The following is a 16,285-nucleotide window of genomic DNA, read 5'->3' as shown; positions in this document are numbered from 1 at the left end:
AACATTTTCCTTAGCATAAAAATCACTGGGTCTTTATTAGTCTCACTAGGTTGGGTTTTTTGTTTGTTTGTTTTAGTTTTTGTTCATCTGTATTCAGAGTTTGGTCTTCTGAGGTGCTTCTTAAAATGTTGATTGGGAAATACTGGGGAGATGGCTGAGTCAGGAGCATGTACTGTTCTTACAGAGGAACCTGAGTTCATTTGTATACTTGGGTAGCTTGAAACCACTTGTAACACTAACTCCAGGAGATCTGGCCTGCAAGCACACTTTCACTCATGTGCACACACACCCGCCCACAGCCACAGCCACAGCCACAGCCACACACACACACACACACACACACACACACACAGAGAGAGACACACACACTTATACACACACACACAGAGACACACACAGACACACACACAGACACATACACACAGACACCCCCCCCCCCACAGATCTCTAAAATGTAGAGCTTTGAGCCTTCTTAAGTAGGAAGGGTAAATGTAGGATCGTGATCAAATTTAAAACCATTTTAACTAGTTCTTAGATATTAGCTTGGGAATCACTTCAGAGGGAAAAGAGAAGCATTGAAATGGTGGCTGTAGGTTGGAGGTACAGCCAGAGGAATGCAGTTGGAACCACCTGTAACCTCATGTATTTCCACTCCAGTCCCCAAAATGACAACTCTGAGACTAATCACATTCACAGACACCATATAGCTAGGCATGGTCTCTGACTAGCTTGTATCTTATTTATCACATTTAGTCTGTTCTATGAGTGCCACATGGTTGCTCACACAGTCCTCCGTTTCATATCTCCTCTGTCTCCGGGACAAATATCTCCATGCCTCTTTATTCCCCAAGTCCTCTGTCCTTTCTGGAACTCTCATCTCCTATTCCCGGCCCTTTGCTAATAGACCATAAACATTTTTATTTGCAGGTGAAGCTTCCACACAGTGCATGAGAGATTCCCTCTCCAGAGGAAGTGGATAAACCGTGGTGGGGATGTAGCTTAGTCTGTAGAATATTTGTCTAACATGCTCACACCCTGAGTTCAATCCCCAACACTTCAGAAACAGTGGCAGTGGCACAAGACTGTGTTCTGAGTATCAGGAGCTGGAGGCAAAAGAATCAGAAATTTAAGGCCATCCTTGTGTGTATAGTAAGTTTTAAAAAATAGATAAATTGAGTAAAAGCATGTGGAGGAATAAGTGACTGGAAGGCTCAAATACTTTTTTAATTTAAAATTTTATTTATTATAGTGGTTATTGTGGGTTTTTTTTTCTTTTGTTAACTTGACACAAACTAGAGTGACTTGGGAAGAAGAAACCTCAGTTGAGTAATTTCTTTATTGGACTGGCTTGTGCCTATGGTTCTTGGTTGGTGGTTGATGTGAAAGAGCTCATCCCACTGCAGGCCATGCCATTCCCAGGCTGGTGGTTCTGGATTGTACAAGAAAGCAGTTGAGCAAGCCGTGAGGAGCAAGTGGGAAGCAGCATTCTTCTATGGTCTCTTCTTCAGTTCTTGTCATATAATACGAAACAGAACCTTTCTTCCCCAAGTTGCCTGTGGTCATATTGTCTTACTTCTCTATTTCTGTGAAGAGACACTATGATCAAGTCAATTATGAAAGAAAGCACTTAATTTGGGGCTCATGGTTTCAGGAGGTTAGTCCATGACCATCATGACAGGAAGCATAGCAATAGGCAGGTAGGAAAGTGTGCTTCTAGAGCAGTAGCTGAGAGCTTACATCTGAACCAAGAGACAGACAGATTCTGAGAAAGAGAGAGGGGGGGGGAGAGAGAGAGAGAGAGAGAGAGAGGGGAGAGAGGGAGAGGGGGGAGAGAGGGAGAGGGGGAGAGGGAGAGGGAGAGAGAAAGAGAGGAGGGAGGGAGGAAGAATGCACTAATTGGAAATGGTGTGGGCTTTTGAAAACCTTCAAGCTAACCCCAGTGACACACCTCCTCCAACAAAGCTACACCCCCTAATCCTTCCTAAACAGTACCACTTACTGGGAAACAAGCCCTCAAATATATGAGCATATGAAGGCCATTCTCTTTCAAACAACCACCATAGTATTTTTTGACAGCAATAGAAAGCAAACTAGGACAATTATTACAGGGAGTTGTCACAATGTTCATGTGGAGATCAGAGGATAATTCTGTGGAGTTACTATTATGTGTGTTCTGGGAGATCAACTGAACCATTTTGCCAACCCTTAAAGAGATTTTTTTTTTCCAAAAAGTTTTATTAAGATATAGATTACTGAGAAAATTAGAAAGATTGGTTACTATTGGCATAGGTCTTAGATTAAGATATATTGTAGCCTATGACTTCAATAAAAATATATATTGCTATCCAGGTTTGAGGGCACACACCTGTTGTTCCTGCATTCAGAAGCTATGACGTCAGGATTGGGACCTCAGGGCTAGTCTGGGCATCACAGTGAAAATCTGTCTCAAAGACTAAATGAAACCCAATGTGAAGACCTACCCCATGTCTCGGCCACTGTTCTTTGAGGCCCTTTGATGCCTTTCATCAGATCACTGCAGTCTTAATGCTGGATCTTGTCTTCCTCATGATAGCTTCCCTGCTCACATGCCAGAGTCCGGTATCCTATTCCTAAACTACCACTATTTTACTCTTATTATGTCTGCTATTTGCAATACATGTCAGGTTCAGGCCTAGATGTGGATGACACGGTGATGGACAAGCCAGTCCCCTTGGGGGAGGGACGTGAGAGAGCACACCTTTTTGTTTATCTAAGTCTCCACTAAAATCTTTTGAGAAAGAATTGAAGGATCAAATTATTTTCCTATCAAGTTTTTATCTTTTTCTTTTCAGTTTTCCCAAAGTTCTTTAATTATTTCCCAAACTTCTTTAATATATCCTATATATTGCTCCTCTAATAGATACTCCTCTGTGATAAATATAAAAATCAAAATAGTAGAGCTTGAGAGATGGCTCTGCATTTCCAGAGGACCTGGATTTGATTCCTAATACCCAAGTGGCAACTCACAGTCATCTGTAAGTCCGGTCCTAGGGAATCTAACACCTTCTCTGGCCTCCTTGGGCACCAGGCATACATGCAAGGCAAAGACATATATGCATATAAAACATGGATACATAGGATAAATAAATAAAAATGTTAAATAATAATAGTCTTCTGATTGCTTGTGGTACGGTTTGGCTATATGGCTCTTTGTTAATTAGTACAATTGCTTTCCTGAACTCTATTCATTATCTTTACCATTTGTTTCTTTTTTTCTGTTATTTGAGCTTTCCTTTTTACTTTTACTTCCTTCACTGAGTTGTAAAGTTAGCTTATGTGAGAGCTTTCTTTTTTGGGATAGGCCTCTGCTGACATTAACTTTCCCTGTAGAACTCCATTTGCAGCATTTCATAAGTTTTGGAAACCATTTTTGTCTAAAGTATTTTTAACTTTCTCCTTTCATTTCTTTTACTTGTTGGTTCCCCAGGATCCTGCTGTTTTGTGTAATTTCTATATGCTTGTGAATTTTCCCAGTTTCTTTTTACTGATTTCTAATTTCTTACTGTTGGGGGTCAGAAGAGATACTTGATACAGTGTAACACATTTGTGGAGCTAATCTATCATGAAGAATGTGCCAAGTGCCCTAGAGAAGATCCTGTGTTCTGCTGCTGTTGGGTGAAATACTTTGTGTATTATCAGGATCTTTTGGTCTGAAGTGTAAAAATCTAGCATTTCCTTATTGATTTTATGCCTGGAAATCTGTTCATTGTTAACAGTGGGGATAGCAATGGTACTGAACTTATATGTTGTATTGGCTAATTTTAAATCAACTGACACAATCTAGAATCATCAGAGAAAAGAAACCTCATTTGGGAAAAATGCCTATAAGATTTGACTGTAAGCCTTTAGGGCATTCTCTTAGTTAGTGATTGATGGGGAAGAGTCCAGCCCATTATGGGTAGTGTCTTCCCTGAGCTGGTGCTCCTGGGTCCTATAAGAAGCAGGTTGAGCAAGCCATGGGGAGCAAGTCAGTAAGCAGCACCATCCATGGCTTCTGCATCAGCTCCCGTCTTCAGGTTCCTGCCCTCATTTCGTTTCTATTGTGTCTTCCTTCAGTGAAGAACAGTGATGTGGAAGTGTAAGTCAAATAAGGCTCTTCCTCCCCAGCTTGCTTTTGTTCATGGTGTTTCATCACAGTAATACTAACACTAGTGGCTACCATGTGCAAGGCTCTGGCTTAAAAAAAAAATTAAGAAGAGTAGAGCATTGAATCCCAGTTGTATTGTACTGCTATTGTCTCTTCAGGTATATTAATGTTTTTATGTACTCTGATATTAGATGAATATATCATTACAATTATAATTTGATGCCTTGACATGTTAATAATGGTCTCATTTATCTTTCTCGTTGTGTACAGGCCAGTATTTCTGTCTTAGCCTCCCAAGTGCTGGGATTACAAACGTCTGCAATTGTGCCCACCTTGTTTTGTTTTAATCATTTGAGAATTCTCTGTCTTTTGACTGGAGAATCAACCTACTTACACATAAAGTAATTATTTATAAGTACTTATATTGCCATCTTGTTCATCATTCTTTAGATATGTTAGCTCTTTATCTTCTGTTTGACAGTTTTCTATGAGGCCAATGTCTTCATTCCTTTCTCTTTTTTCTTAGCATAATTTACTGTATTTCTTGTCTTTGTGCTTCCTATAAAGCTTACATAAAACACCTGTAGCTATAGTCCAAGTTTATAACAATTTAACTTTGATTATATACACAAAAACTACTTTTTTACACCTTCCACTCATTTTGGTTTGGTGATACTATTTACATATAACAATCTTGTATGTTCAATGAAAAATTATCATAACAATATTTTTGATAATTTTGTCTAACTTTTATGCCAGATAAATAATTTCTATGCCACCATTACAATATTAAGATATTATGACTTTTCTGTAAATTTACCTTCACTAGTAAAGAAATTACATAACTAGATAGTTAATTTCCTGGATTTTCTTGGAACTCACATAGTTTTTTCTTCTGCTTGATCAAGTCTACTATTAATACTCTTTGTTTTAGTTAGGGTTTTATGGTTTTGAAGAGACAACATGACCATGGCAACTCTTATAAAGAAAAACATAATTGGGACTTGTTTATTGTTTCAGAAGTGTAGTCCATTATCATCATAGCAGGAAACATGGCAGGATGCAGGCAGACATGGTGCTAGAGGTGTAGAGAGTTCTAGATCTTGATCAGATCTCCAGGCAGCAAGAGTCAGTGTCACACTTGGCATAGACTGAGCATAGGAGACCTCAAAACCTTCTCCCACGGTGACACACTTCCTCCAAAAAGGCCACACTCACTCCAGCAAGGCACACCTCCTAATAGTGTCACTCTCTATAGGTCAAGCATTCATACACATGCGTCTATGGGGGCCATTCCTATTCAAGCAGCCACACTTTCTGTTACACGCTTTTATTGATCTTACCAATCAGCTATAGAATATTTAGCTGTTTTAATCTGTGTTAAACTCCAAACCTTTGTGTCTTGCTGTTCTAACTTTTGTTGAATTGCTTTCTTTGGTTCCCTGGGCATCCTTAAAACAGTCATTTAGAATGCCCTTTACAGAAATGTATAGATCTCCATTTCTTTGGGGTTTCTTATTAGGAAATTACTTTTGTGGTGATGTCATGTTTCCTTGATTTTTGTGTGCTTGTTATAGACCCATGCTGATGGCTATGCATGTGAGGGAACAGATCCTATGCAGACTTGGAGACTAATTTTGGTAGACTGCATCGGCATGGGTGTGCTGTCTGGGTAGGCTGTGGTGATTCTTGCATAACCTCCATGTAGCTATAGCAGCAAAGGCCCTTTGTGTCTTTTGAAGAATTATTCCAGTTCATCTGAAGTGTTTCTATTGGAAGAATGCTATGTATAGCTGTAGAAATTACCATATACAGCAAAATAAAGTTTTCAGATGTGATGGAGTTTAGAAGCTTGAGTTGGGGAGATTATCCTGATAATAAGAGTGGTCCTAGAAACCATCATAAATGTCTTCACAGGAGAGACTTAGAGAATGATCTGGGCATGCTCAGAAGAGAAAAAGATGGCATGAATGCAGAAATAGAGATAGGAGGGATTCAGCCAAGGAGTCTAAAGAGACAAGAACAGGTTTTCCCTTACAGCCTCTGTGTTAAACTCCAAACCTTTGTGTCTTGCTGTTCTGACTTTTGTTGAATTGCTTTCTTTGGTTCCCTGAGCATCCTTAAAACAGTCATTTAGAATGCCCTTTACAGAAATGTCTAGATCTCCATTTTATGGCACATGCATAGGATATGGCACCACTATGACTTCAGAAAGGCCAGTTTAAGAAAGCAAAATAATAATAATAATAATAATAATAATAATAATAATAATAACAACAACAACAACAAGTATCTAATGTAACACAATAAGGATAATTCTAAATTTCTCTTATTGTACCCTATGTGTGTGGCAACTTCTAAATTCTAAATCCGCAAATGTTTAGAATGACAAGTAGACTTGGTGGCATAGGCCTGTAACCCCAGCTATTCTGGAAGCAGAGGGAGACATGTCTGGCTACTGAGTAAATTCAAAGCCACACTGGGAAACCTGGGGAATCTAGTCTCAAAACAGAATGTGAAACTATGGCGGGCGTTCAGTGTCAGAGTCCTCTCCTAGTAGCTATTAGGCCATAGGTGAAGAACGACAGGAATGGATGAACAAATAAAAGAACCAAGGGAGGGAGGAAGGAAGGTTTCTGATTGATTTTAGATATATTTTATTTATTAATACAAAACCAAACCATTACCATATTTGAAAAGCATGTTTTGAAAGTCCAGTTGTAATGTCAGTTTATTTCATTTAATTTTTTTGTGTATGTGTTCATGTGTATATGAGGTATGCACACATATATGTGCATACACATGCAGAGATCAGAGAAGGACACTGAGTTTACTGCTTTATCTGGTCAATTACCCTTCCCCCTAAGAAAGAGCCTCTTACTGAACCAGCAAGGACCAGGATCTTTTGTCTCTCCACCCTTCCATTTGATTTTTTTAAAAAAACAAACCCAGAATTTATTATAGTTTCCACATATTCCACCTTAAAATTTTTTCTATGAAAACATTTTTAAAATCTTTTAAGGGATTTTTTTCCTTTATTATGTATACAACAGTCTGTCTGCATGCCAGAAGAGGGCAGCAGATCTCATTACAGATGGTTGTGAGCCACTATGTGGTTAGTGGGATTTGAACTTAGGACCCCTGGAAGAGCAGTCAGTGCTCTTCACCTCTGAGCCATCTCTCCAGCCTGATTTTTTTTTCATCATTCCTTATCCATCTGTAAAGTTAGACTAGATACTCTGCTAGATAAAGCCATACAAGTGATTGACTGACTCTGCTGGCAAATGCCGGACTCTGGGGTTAGATGCACCCATGAAGTGTTACTGTGCCTTAGCGCTTCCTAGGAATGTCTCTCCACTCCTCAGAGTCAGTCATTTCTGCTCACAGACAGTAAATCTTTATCCTTTCTTCTGCAACTCTAGGGGTAATACCTGGGTTTTGGTTTTTGTGGCGTTCCTTGTTTTGTGGGGAGAAAGAACCCAAGAAGGTAAAGGAAGCCATGACTCTTAAACTTAGCAAGGAAAAATAATACTAAAACGAATAAACTTTGAGTCACCAATTCCTTACACAATGAGGATTTGGCTAATGAGATCAATGAGTCTTTCTCTAATGTAGAAGAGTTGGGCTGGACGGATGAAGACCAAGCCTTCCCTTTGTATAACTGTTTTTGTATATGATAAAACCGTAGTTAACCATTTTTTTTTTAACTTATCTGTTTTCAACACCAGCATTTATCACTTGAGGAGGGCAAGAATACTTGAAGCTAGAATCAGGCTGGTGCCAGACATGCAGCTGTGTTACCATGTGGGTAATCACTAACTAATTAACTTAAGGATAATGGGGCTCAGTGAGGACTAGGAAGTAAACACATTCTAGGAAAAGGTAACTGTGTGGGCTCACAGGCTTTTGGAAAGATCTCTGGAAGGGAAGAGAGTGGGTGCAAGACATCTCAGCCTGGAGGATAGAGTATGGATGGCGTGAAGGCGGCGTAGGCTTTCCAGTAAAAGTGTCGCTGGGGGTTTCTCACAGTGGGACTGAGTTCATGAGACGAAAAGCTCGGTGGAATTACCTGAAATCAGTCTCTTCCCAGGCTGGGCAGAAATTCTAGGTCATATCTGCAGCATTTGGAAAGATGGGGCAGGGGAGAGATGAGGAGGGCAGGAGCATTCCTGTGGTTTTGACAACTGCCTAGGCTGTATACCGAACTCCACATGAGCCTGGCTACAGAGTGAGACCTTAACTTAACAAAACAGACTTCCAAAATAAAGAATATAAGCATTATAATAAACATGATGTTTCACTTAAATACATGCAGAATATATCATAGTTTGACATATTTTATGGTATGGCAATTGGGAATAGTTACTTTAAACTACATCTAAGACATAGATGTGTGTGTGTGTGTGTGTGTGTGTGTATGTGTGTGTGTGTGTGTGTATGTTGCAACAATAACAAAGTGATTGCAGATATATTGAATAATTGAATTATTGAATCAATTGTTTATTGATAACTATTATTGACTTTTTTAAATGAAAAATGGCAGTATTAGATTTCTAGGTCCCATGCATACCAGGCACTTTGAAATATGCAATACATTATTATTAACTATATTCACCATTCTATTCAATAGATCACTGAAACTTACTCAGCTCATCTAACTAAAACTAAATATACTTCATCCACTATCTGTCCATCTGTCTACCTGCCCTCTCTGCAGCCTCTACACTCTAGTCTTGCAGGAGTTTTCATACTCTCTATATAAATGAGATCATGGGAGTCTTTTTTTTTTCTGTGTCTATCTATTTTACCTAGAGTAATATTCTCTAGATTAACCCATGTTAGGCAAAGGGCAGAATCAATCTCTCTCTGTCTCTCTGCCTCTCTCTGTCTCTGTCTGTCTCTGTCTGTCTGTCTGTTTCTGTCTCTGTCTCTGTCTCTCTCTTTCTGTCTGTCAAGGCTGAAGCATATCTCATTAGGAGTGTAGACTGGATTTTCTCCCATCAGCCATTCACAGACACTGAAGTCACTTTTTTTTCTTTTAGTGACTTAGGACAGTACCACTGTTAACGTGAGAACAAAGTGAGTCTTCAGCACACCATGTGTGAGAAGCCACAGTGGACTTTACACTCAAATGTGAAGAGCAGGAAGCTTTCCTTCTGCCTTTAAGACCATGTCCAAGATGCCTGCTCTTAGCATTTGTATTTAAAGCAGTGCTGGTAATCTTAGCCACCACAAGTAAACAGGAAAACAGAAATAAAAATCAAAATATGAAGGAAAGGAGTGAAATTTTCTGTTTGCTTTACACATTAAAAAAAAAAAACTTAATGATGATACTAGAAACCTGTTAGAACCAATAACATAGAACATACAAATCAATATAGAAAAATCACTGTAATTGTTAAGTGCTTTCAGTGTATGACAGGGCATCATAGTCCAGGCTGACTTTGAGCTTGCTCTGTCGCTGAGGCTAGCCTTACTCTCTTGATCTTTTTTCCCCTGCCTCCCAAATGCTGTAATTACATGTGTGTGCCACCATCCCCAGCTTTTAAGCACTTTCATAAAAAACAAACAAACAAAACAAACAAACAAACAAACAAAAAAACAAAAAAAACCAACTGTCAACTAAGAATTTGTATATTTTAACAAGTAATTCTTGAAAAATATTTAACACAAAATCGAGAAGTTAATGCTTAAAAGCCATACTGATGGCAGTTCAACAGTAGAGGGTGCAAAGGCGACTTTGTTTAGGTTAGATTTCTGGTAGACAGCTTTTCCCTAGTCTCCTACTTTACGAGCTCCTTCTGGTACGAGCTATGTAGAAATATGTTGTTTAGTTCCCACGTGCTTACAGATTTGTGTTACTACTTGTATTTTTAGTTCTTTGCAGTAGGAACGCACAGCCTACATCAGAGGTTGCCTGGTACTGCTGGGGCCAGAGAATGTTCTAACATTTCAGTGGGCCTCCCTGATGCCACCCCAGCAGGGAAACGAATAGTACCTTAGTTCTACTGAGTGTGAATGAGAGTCTAGGCCCTCCCGTGGTTGGTGTATATTGATGCTATGAAGGTGCAAGAAAGGGGCTCTGTTTTGTTATCCCAGTGGAGATGAAAGCTCTGACTCTCCACATGACTCTTTCACTGCTTCCTGAGAAAGTATGGGAGCATCTTGAGTTCTAATATATATACTTAGAATTCACCACCCATGATATATGTAATCTAATATATTTAAATATACATTATATAATATATTACATGTGTAATATTATGTATATATTACATATAAATCAATAACCTACTTAGAATTCACCAAGAATGTCCATGATTAAAAATCTCTCAGGAAACTCAACACACAAGGAACATATGTGAGCACAGTGAAGGCCGTATATGACAAAGCCACAGCAAACCTACTGAATGAGGACAAATAGAAAGATTTTCTTAGATATAGAGTGAGGTAAAGATGCCCTTCTGCTCAACAGTATTGAAAGTCCTAGCCTAAGCGATTATGTAAGAAAAAAGTTGTCCAAGCTAGAAAGGGAGAGGTCAAACTGTCACTGTTTGTAGATAACATGACACTATAGAGAGAAAACTTTGCCACAAAACTGTCAGTATTAACTGAAAGAGTTCTTAAGCTTAGGGGGTTACAAAAGGAACGTGAAAAAACTGTTGGTGTTTCTGTACACTTACAAAAAATGACTTGAAAAAAATCCAGAAAACATTTGTATTTGTAATAGTTATAAAAATATAGCTTTTAGGAATAAATTTAACCAAAGAGGCAAGCTATTTCTGCACTGGAAACTATAAAACATTGATGAATCAAAGAGAATACAAATAAATGAAAAGAATTAATATTGTTAAAATGTCCATACTTCTAAAAGTGATCTACAGATAGGCTATTTTACAGACAAAGTGACACACTTTGAAAGTTAAATGCACAAGGCATTCTTTGGGATAGCCACTCACTCCTTCATGTGGTTCTCTTAGCCCATCACCCCTTGCCCCCATATTACTGATGCATTGGCCTTTATGGTAATCTTTTATGATACTATTTGTAAAAATTAAGCTAGCAATTTAGTAACTTCAATCTGCATAGAGTGTCTTCATAGATCTAGGTATATCTTGGGAGTAGGTGCATCATTGTGATTCAATTTTTCCTCTTCTTGCCTAAAAAAAATTCCTTGGAGATTTTGATTTTAATATCAGTTCTTTTCTCAGTGATTTGTGTTTGCTTTTTTCTTCAATTATGCCTTTTTTACTTCTCTTCCAGTTCAGGCTCTAACCTTAGTACTGAGCCTCTGTCTCATTTTCACTCTCATCATCTGATTCCTGTCTCCTTTGTTGCTCTTATTAAATTTCACTTGAAGTCATGCTATCTTGGGCATTTTGGAATTCTAACCCATTTCTGAGATTGTTATCTTTTCAAAAAAATATTTCTTGAATTGATAAACACTTCAATTTTTTCATTTTTGAATTAACTGCTGTAAATTTACCTCATTGAGTTCATTTTGTGTTGCTCCTATGTCCATGTGTTCAGGCCTGACCATTTGGGATTGGACAATCTTTGTTGGCCATCCCTTGAGAAAATGGGCTCCTCTCTCAGTATCCATTGGCTGACCATGGCTCTTCAGTTAAAGGCAGACCTTGTGGAATCTCCCCATTCACATTGCCATGTCAGCTGGTGTTCTCATTATGCAGGTCTTCTTCAGGCCATCATATCGTTAAGATTTCATGGGTGCGGGGCTGGTGAGATGGCTCAGCGGGTAAGAACACCGATTGCTCTTCCCAAGGTCACGAGTTCAAATCCCAGCAACCACATGGTGGCTCACAATCACCCTAATGAGATCTGATGCCCTCTTCTGGGGTGTCTGAAGACAGCTACAGCGTACTTGTAGTAAATAAATAATAAATAAATCTTAAAAAAAAAAAGATTTCATGGGTGCAATCCCCTGTCGTGTCTACATGATGGTAGACCCTTCGTAGCTTGGATCCAGGAACCCTGAAAATCTAACTAGGGCCAGTAAAGAAAAGAAGAACTGACAGATACACATGCAGAAAAGCTAGGATCGTGTGGGCTATTTGTGCTCTGATGGAGCTGTACCCACTACACAGCAAGCCAGAACCCCAGGGTGTTTGTTACATACAGCACAGGGGACAGGAGTCAGCCTTGGTAGGAGGTCTCTGTAGGTGAGAAGTCTCAGGCTGTAACATCCAGGAGGAGGAAGCTACAGTTGCTGGTTTTTACATACACTGCCCACATTCACACCCAGACATCTCTCTCAGCATGACCTAGGCTGTAGCTTTGCCAAATTCCCATAGGCCTGAGGCGTTGGTCTTTGACATGAGCATGCCTAAGACAGATTCACTCAGGATTCATCTGTTCTTTATTCATTCACTTAAGGCTTCCTCATCCAGTCGCGAGGTGTCCTGCTCCTCTGGCTCCTCTCTATTCTCTGCCCCTTGCATGATTTTCCCTTGGATGTGTGGGTGGCATTGCAGATGTATCAGCTGGGTTTGGGCACCCTATTTTGACTGGTTGTGAATAGCTATATAAGAGTCTCTGTCTATTGCAAAAAGAAACTTCTCTGACAGGGTAAGAGATACATTTATCTGTGGGTATAAGGATAAATATTTAGAATATAGCTAGAAATTGGAAAATGGTAGTTGTAGGTTCTCCTTAGTGCCTATGACTTCTCAAGCCACAAGCAGTCGACCAGGTTTACAGTGCTGGCCATGACTTCCCTCCTATTAAGCTAGTCTTGGGTTCAATTAGACAGCTATTGGTTACCTGAAAGATAAAGGTGTCACTGTTGTTCCACTGGGGCTGTCTTGCTGGGCTAGTGACTGCTGTGGCTCACAGCTAGATAGGACTGGGGACTGCTTTTCTCCCTTGGCACCTTGCATAAGACCTCCACATATTATGAGAGCCAGGGCCATCAATAAAAACCTCTCCCAATTCTCTTCCTATAATAAGTTTTAATGCAGTTGATTTGGTTTTTCTTACCCCTAGTCACCTTTTGTGCACGATCAAGTGTGCCATGCTTTTAAAAAGCATGTGGAAGTGCAGTTTATAGAGATGAGCTAAGTGATGGAAGGTGAGAGGGTGACATAAATGAGGTCAGTCTTTCTTGTTTGTTACTCCAATAGCCTTAATTTCCCCCACAACACCTTTGTTTCTCTTTCCTGTCATGATTCAGGGAACCCACTTTTCTCTGCCTTCTTCCGGGAGAAGCATTACTTGTCTAAGGAGGCCACAGCTGGACAGCTCCTTCCCTTCAGGGCTCTTGGCTTGGCCAGTGCTGTGCCACCTGGAGCCAGGATTTTTGCAATGTTGGATCTTCTCCTTGATTTCCTTTCTTCTTTTGCTCTCCTATTTTCCACATTCATTTATGGATTTTCTTGTCTTGATCCATGGCCCCACAGGTTTGTACTGGAATTTTTTATCTTATGTCTCTCCTAGGAAATCTGCAAGTTGTGATGCCCCTCTCTACTGTACCCTGTGTCTCATCTGTTTCTCATTTTGATATCATTATATTTGAATAGAAGTTCTGGTTCAGGTGATTGCCATACTGGTGTCAACTGGATGGAGTGATCTCACAAATGTTTCAGGATACCTTGTTCTGTGTGCAACTTGTTAACAAGCCAAATGCCCATAGTTCATACACATATGCCATTTTCCTTTCTGGTTTCCTTAATAATTCCATATTTAATTATGTATATTTTTATTTGCTCACCTATTTATAAACTTATTGAAGATGAAAATGAGTCTCCATCTACTGCATCCATTCATAGTTATATCCACTGCCTAGAGCATCAAATACTTAATAGATCCCTGGGAAATATTAAATTGGAGTAATATTTTATCCAGTTTTGGTCTACTCTTTCTTCTAAATTGCTAAATTTATTTTTATTATAGATGCTAAGGAAAACTCTTCAGGGGTCTCAGAGTGATGAAATGGTAGAAACAACTCAAACACAGAATTTGATACCATTTGGAGACGTGGTATGTATGAGTTAAGCTTAAATAAGCCTGGACAAATTATTCCCAATTTGATATAAAACACAGTTGATATTTATTATCTGATAATTAAAAAGTGTGTGAAAAAATAGTCCTCTATGATAAATATGACCAAGATTTTTTTGAGTCATAAACCATTAAATATTCACCAGAATTATAGAAAACATTCTAATTCACAGAAGTAATGTTTGCTATAATACAGATTCCCAGTTGTCTCCCCTGACAACTAACTGTAAGGCATTGATTTTGGGCCCCACCTAAGATCTGCTAATGTCCTGTGAACCAGTAATTTTGTTGAGCTCATTAAGTGATTATACTTATTTCCAGATTGACTCATGGTTTGACAATTGACCCTTCATCATGCCTCCATACTCCAGCCCCCACCAAGCCTCAGAAGTAATTAATAGGTTCCCATGTGGCTTTTCTCCTGCATGCTTAGAAGTTATGTTGTTTGGGCTGGTGAGATGATCCAGTGGGCACAGGCCCTTGCTGCTTCTAAGTCTGGGGACCTGTTTCAGCCCCAGGACCTGCATGGTAGAAGGAAGGAACCAACCTCTGCAAGCTGTTCTCTGACCACCACATGCGTGCCATTATGCACATGTACATGTACACACACACACACACACACACTTACTTTTAAACAGTAATTTTTCTCAATTTTACTTGTATGTTTCAATACTTACAAGTATGTAAGTGCACACTATGTGTGTGTCTGGTGCTCATGAGACCAGAAGAAGGAGGCATCAGCTCCCTGGGAACTGTCCACCTGATGTGGGTGGTAGGAACTGAACTTGAGTTCTCTGTGGAGTAGAGTGTGCTCTTAGTCACTGAGCCATCTTTCCAGCTGCAAGAAATCAAACTTCTAATAAGAACAAACAACAAAATGTTTCTAGTGGGAAAAAGCCAACACAACTGTGTTTTAAAATTTTAAATACAGTCTCTATGAGCTCCCATGGGCACATGTTTGAATGAGGGAGGGATATACAAATGGTGCTTGGAGGAGAAGAGGGAAGGGGGGCTTTGATCATGTAAAGTGAATAAATAAATAATGAAAAAGAATTGACTACAGTTCAATGTAGAGTGTAAGAAAGTTAACTTTAAAGAGATGTGCTTGACTTTTGTGTTTTTGTTTTGGTTGTTGTAGGTGGGCTGTCTGGCGATTCACATAAAGAGCTGTAGACAGTTTTCTCAGAGGTGTATCCTTTTGGTTTGTAGATTCAGTATCACTGGGTCTTGCTGTTTTCTCTTACTCATTGCTGACTTACTAACCACTAGAAAGCACGGCAGCTTGAAACACTAGCCATGTTTATCACCAAATCCCCAGTTTATGTACCAGGTGGCTCTTGTGCTTCGGAGCCTCTTAGCTGTGGCTGCAGTTTGCCAGTTGAAGGGGACTAGGGACTAGCATGTCTGGTGCTTCAGGGTGAAGCTAGCCAGGGTGGGTGGGTGGGGCTGGGAGCTGGGTGGTGAAAATGCCTGTTCCTATCACATGACTACTCTTTCCTGCATGCAAGTCAGATTAAAAATATTATACACATTAAAAAAAGATCCTGATCACCTTAGTTTTTCATGTTCCCTAAAGTACTACACTTTGATGAAAGTCTGTCTCATCCACCCCATCCTAATGCCATTTTTAGTCACATTCATTGAATTTATGTTAAAGTGATCATAAATGCCTGCTCAGGTTCTAGGACAGCAAAAGTAAATAAATCCCACTTTTTAGTATAGAAGTAAAAAAAGAAAAAAAATTTTTTTTTGGTCACCTGTGACTTACCTTAATTTCCATGTAAATTAAAGGAAAAATAATATGTTTTGTCCTTAGATATAATATTAATGTCTTTGTAAGCAACAGGTCTATCTACTTACTTTAAATATTTTAAAAAGAATTTACTTTAAACTAGTGCCTTGCTTTTTAGTTGAGAGTAAGTCTTGCTATCTAGCTCAGGCTGGCCTCTCAATCCTCTTGGCCCAGCTCCAGAGTGTTGGGATTAGAGGTTTGAACTACCAGAATCCTCCAGTCATCTTTTAAAGCCACTCTCAGGATGGTCTCTCTCTCTGTCTGTCTGTCTCTCTGTCTCTGTCTCTGTCTCTGTCTCTCTCTCTCTCTCTCTCTCCCTCCTCTCTCTCTCTCTCTCTCCCTCCTCTCTC

At 39.4% G+C, this 16,285-nt stretch overlaps 1 protein-coding gene across 2 annotated transcripts in view; it reads left to right on the top strand.

Annotated features, from left to right (window-relative positions):
* C2cd6 (C2 calcium dependent domain containing 6) overlaps positions 1-16,285 on the top strand; it is a 103,415-nt gene that overhangs the window by 1,938 nt on the left and 85,192 nt on the right. For both annotated transcript variants that reach the window (XM_031367593.1, XM_031367594.1), the window contains exons 2-3: positions 14,036-14,122; positions 15,282-15,333. In XM_031367593.1, coding sequence (XP_031223453.1) covers positions 14,036-14,122; positions 15,282-15,333 — 139 coding nt within the window. The remainder of the gene's footprint in view (positions 1-14,035; positions 14,123-15,281; positions 15,334-16,285) is intronic.

The sequence above is a fragment of the Mastomys coucha genome, unplaced genomic scaffold (genome assembly GCF_008632895.1).
Source record: "Mastomys coucha isolate ucsf_1 unplaced genomic scaffold, UCSF_Mcou_1 pScaffold14, whole genome shotgun sequence".
NCBI classification, from domain to species: Eukaryota; Metazoa; Chordata; class Mammalia; order Rodentia; family Muridae; genus Mastomys; species Mastomys coucha.
Note: the sequence above shows the minus strand (reverse complement) of the source record. Positions and strands in the feature narration are given on the sequence as shown.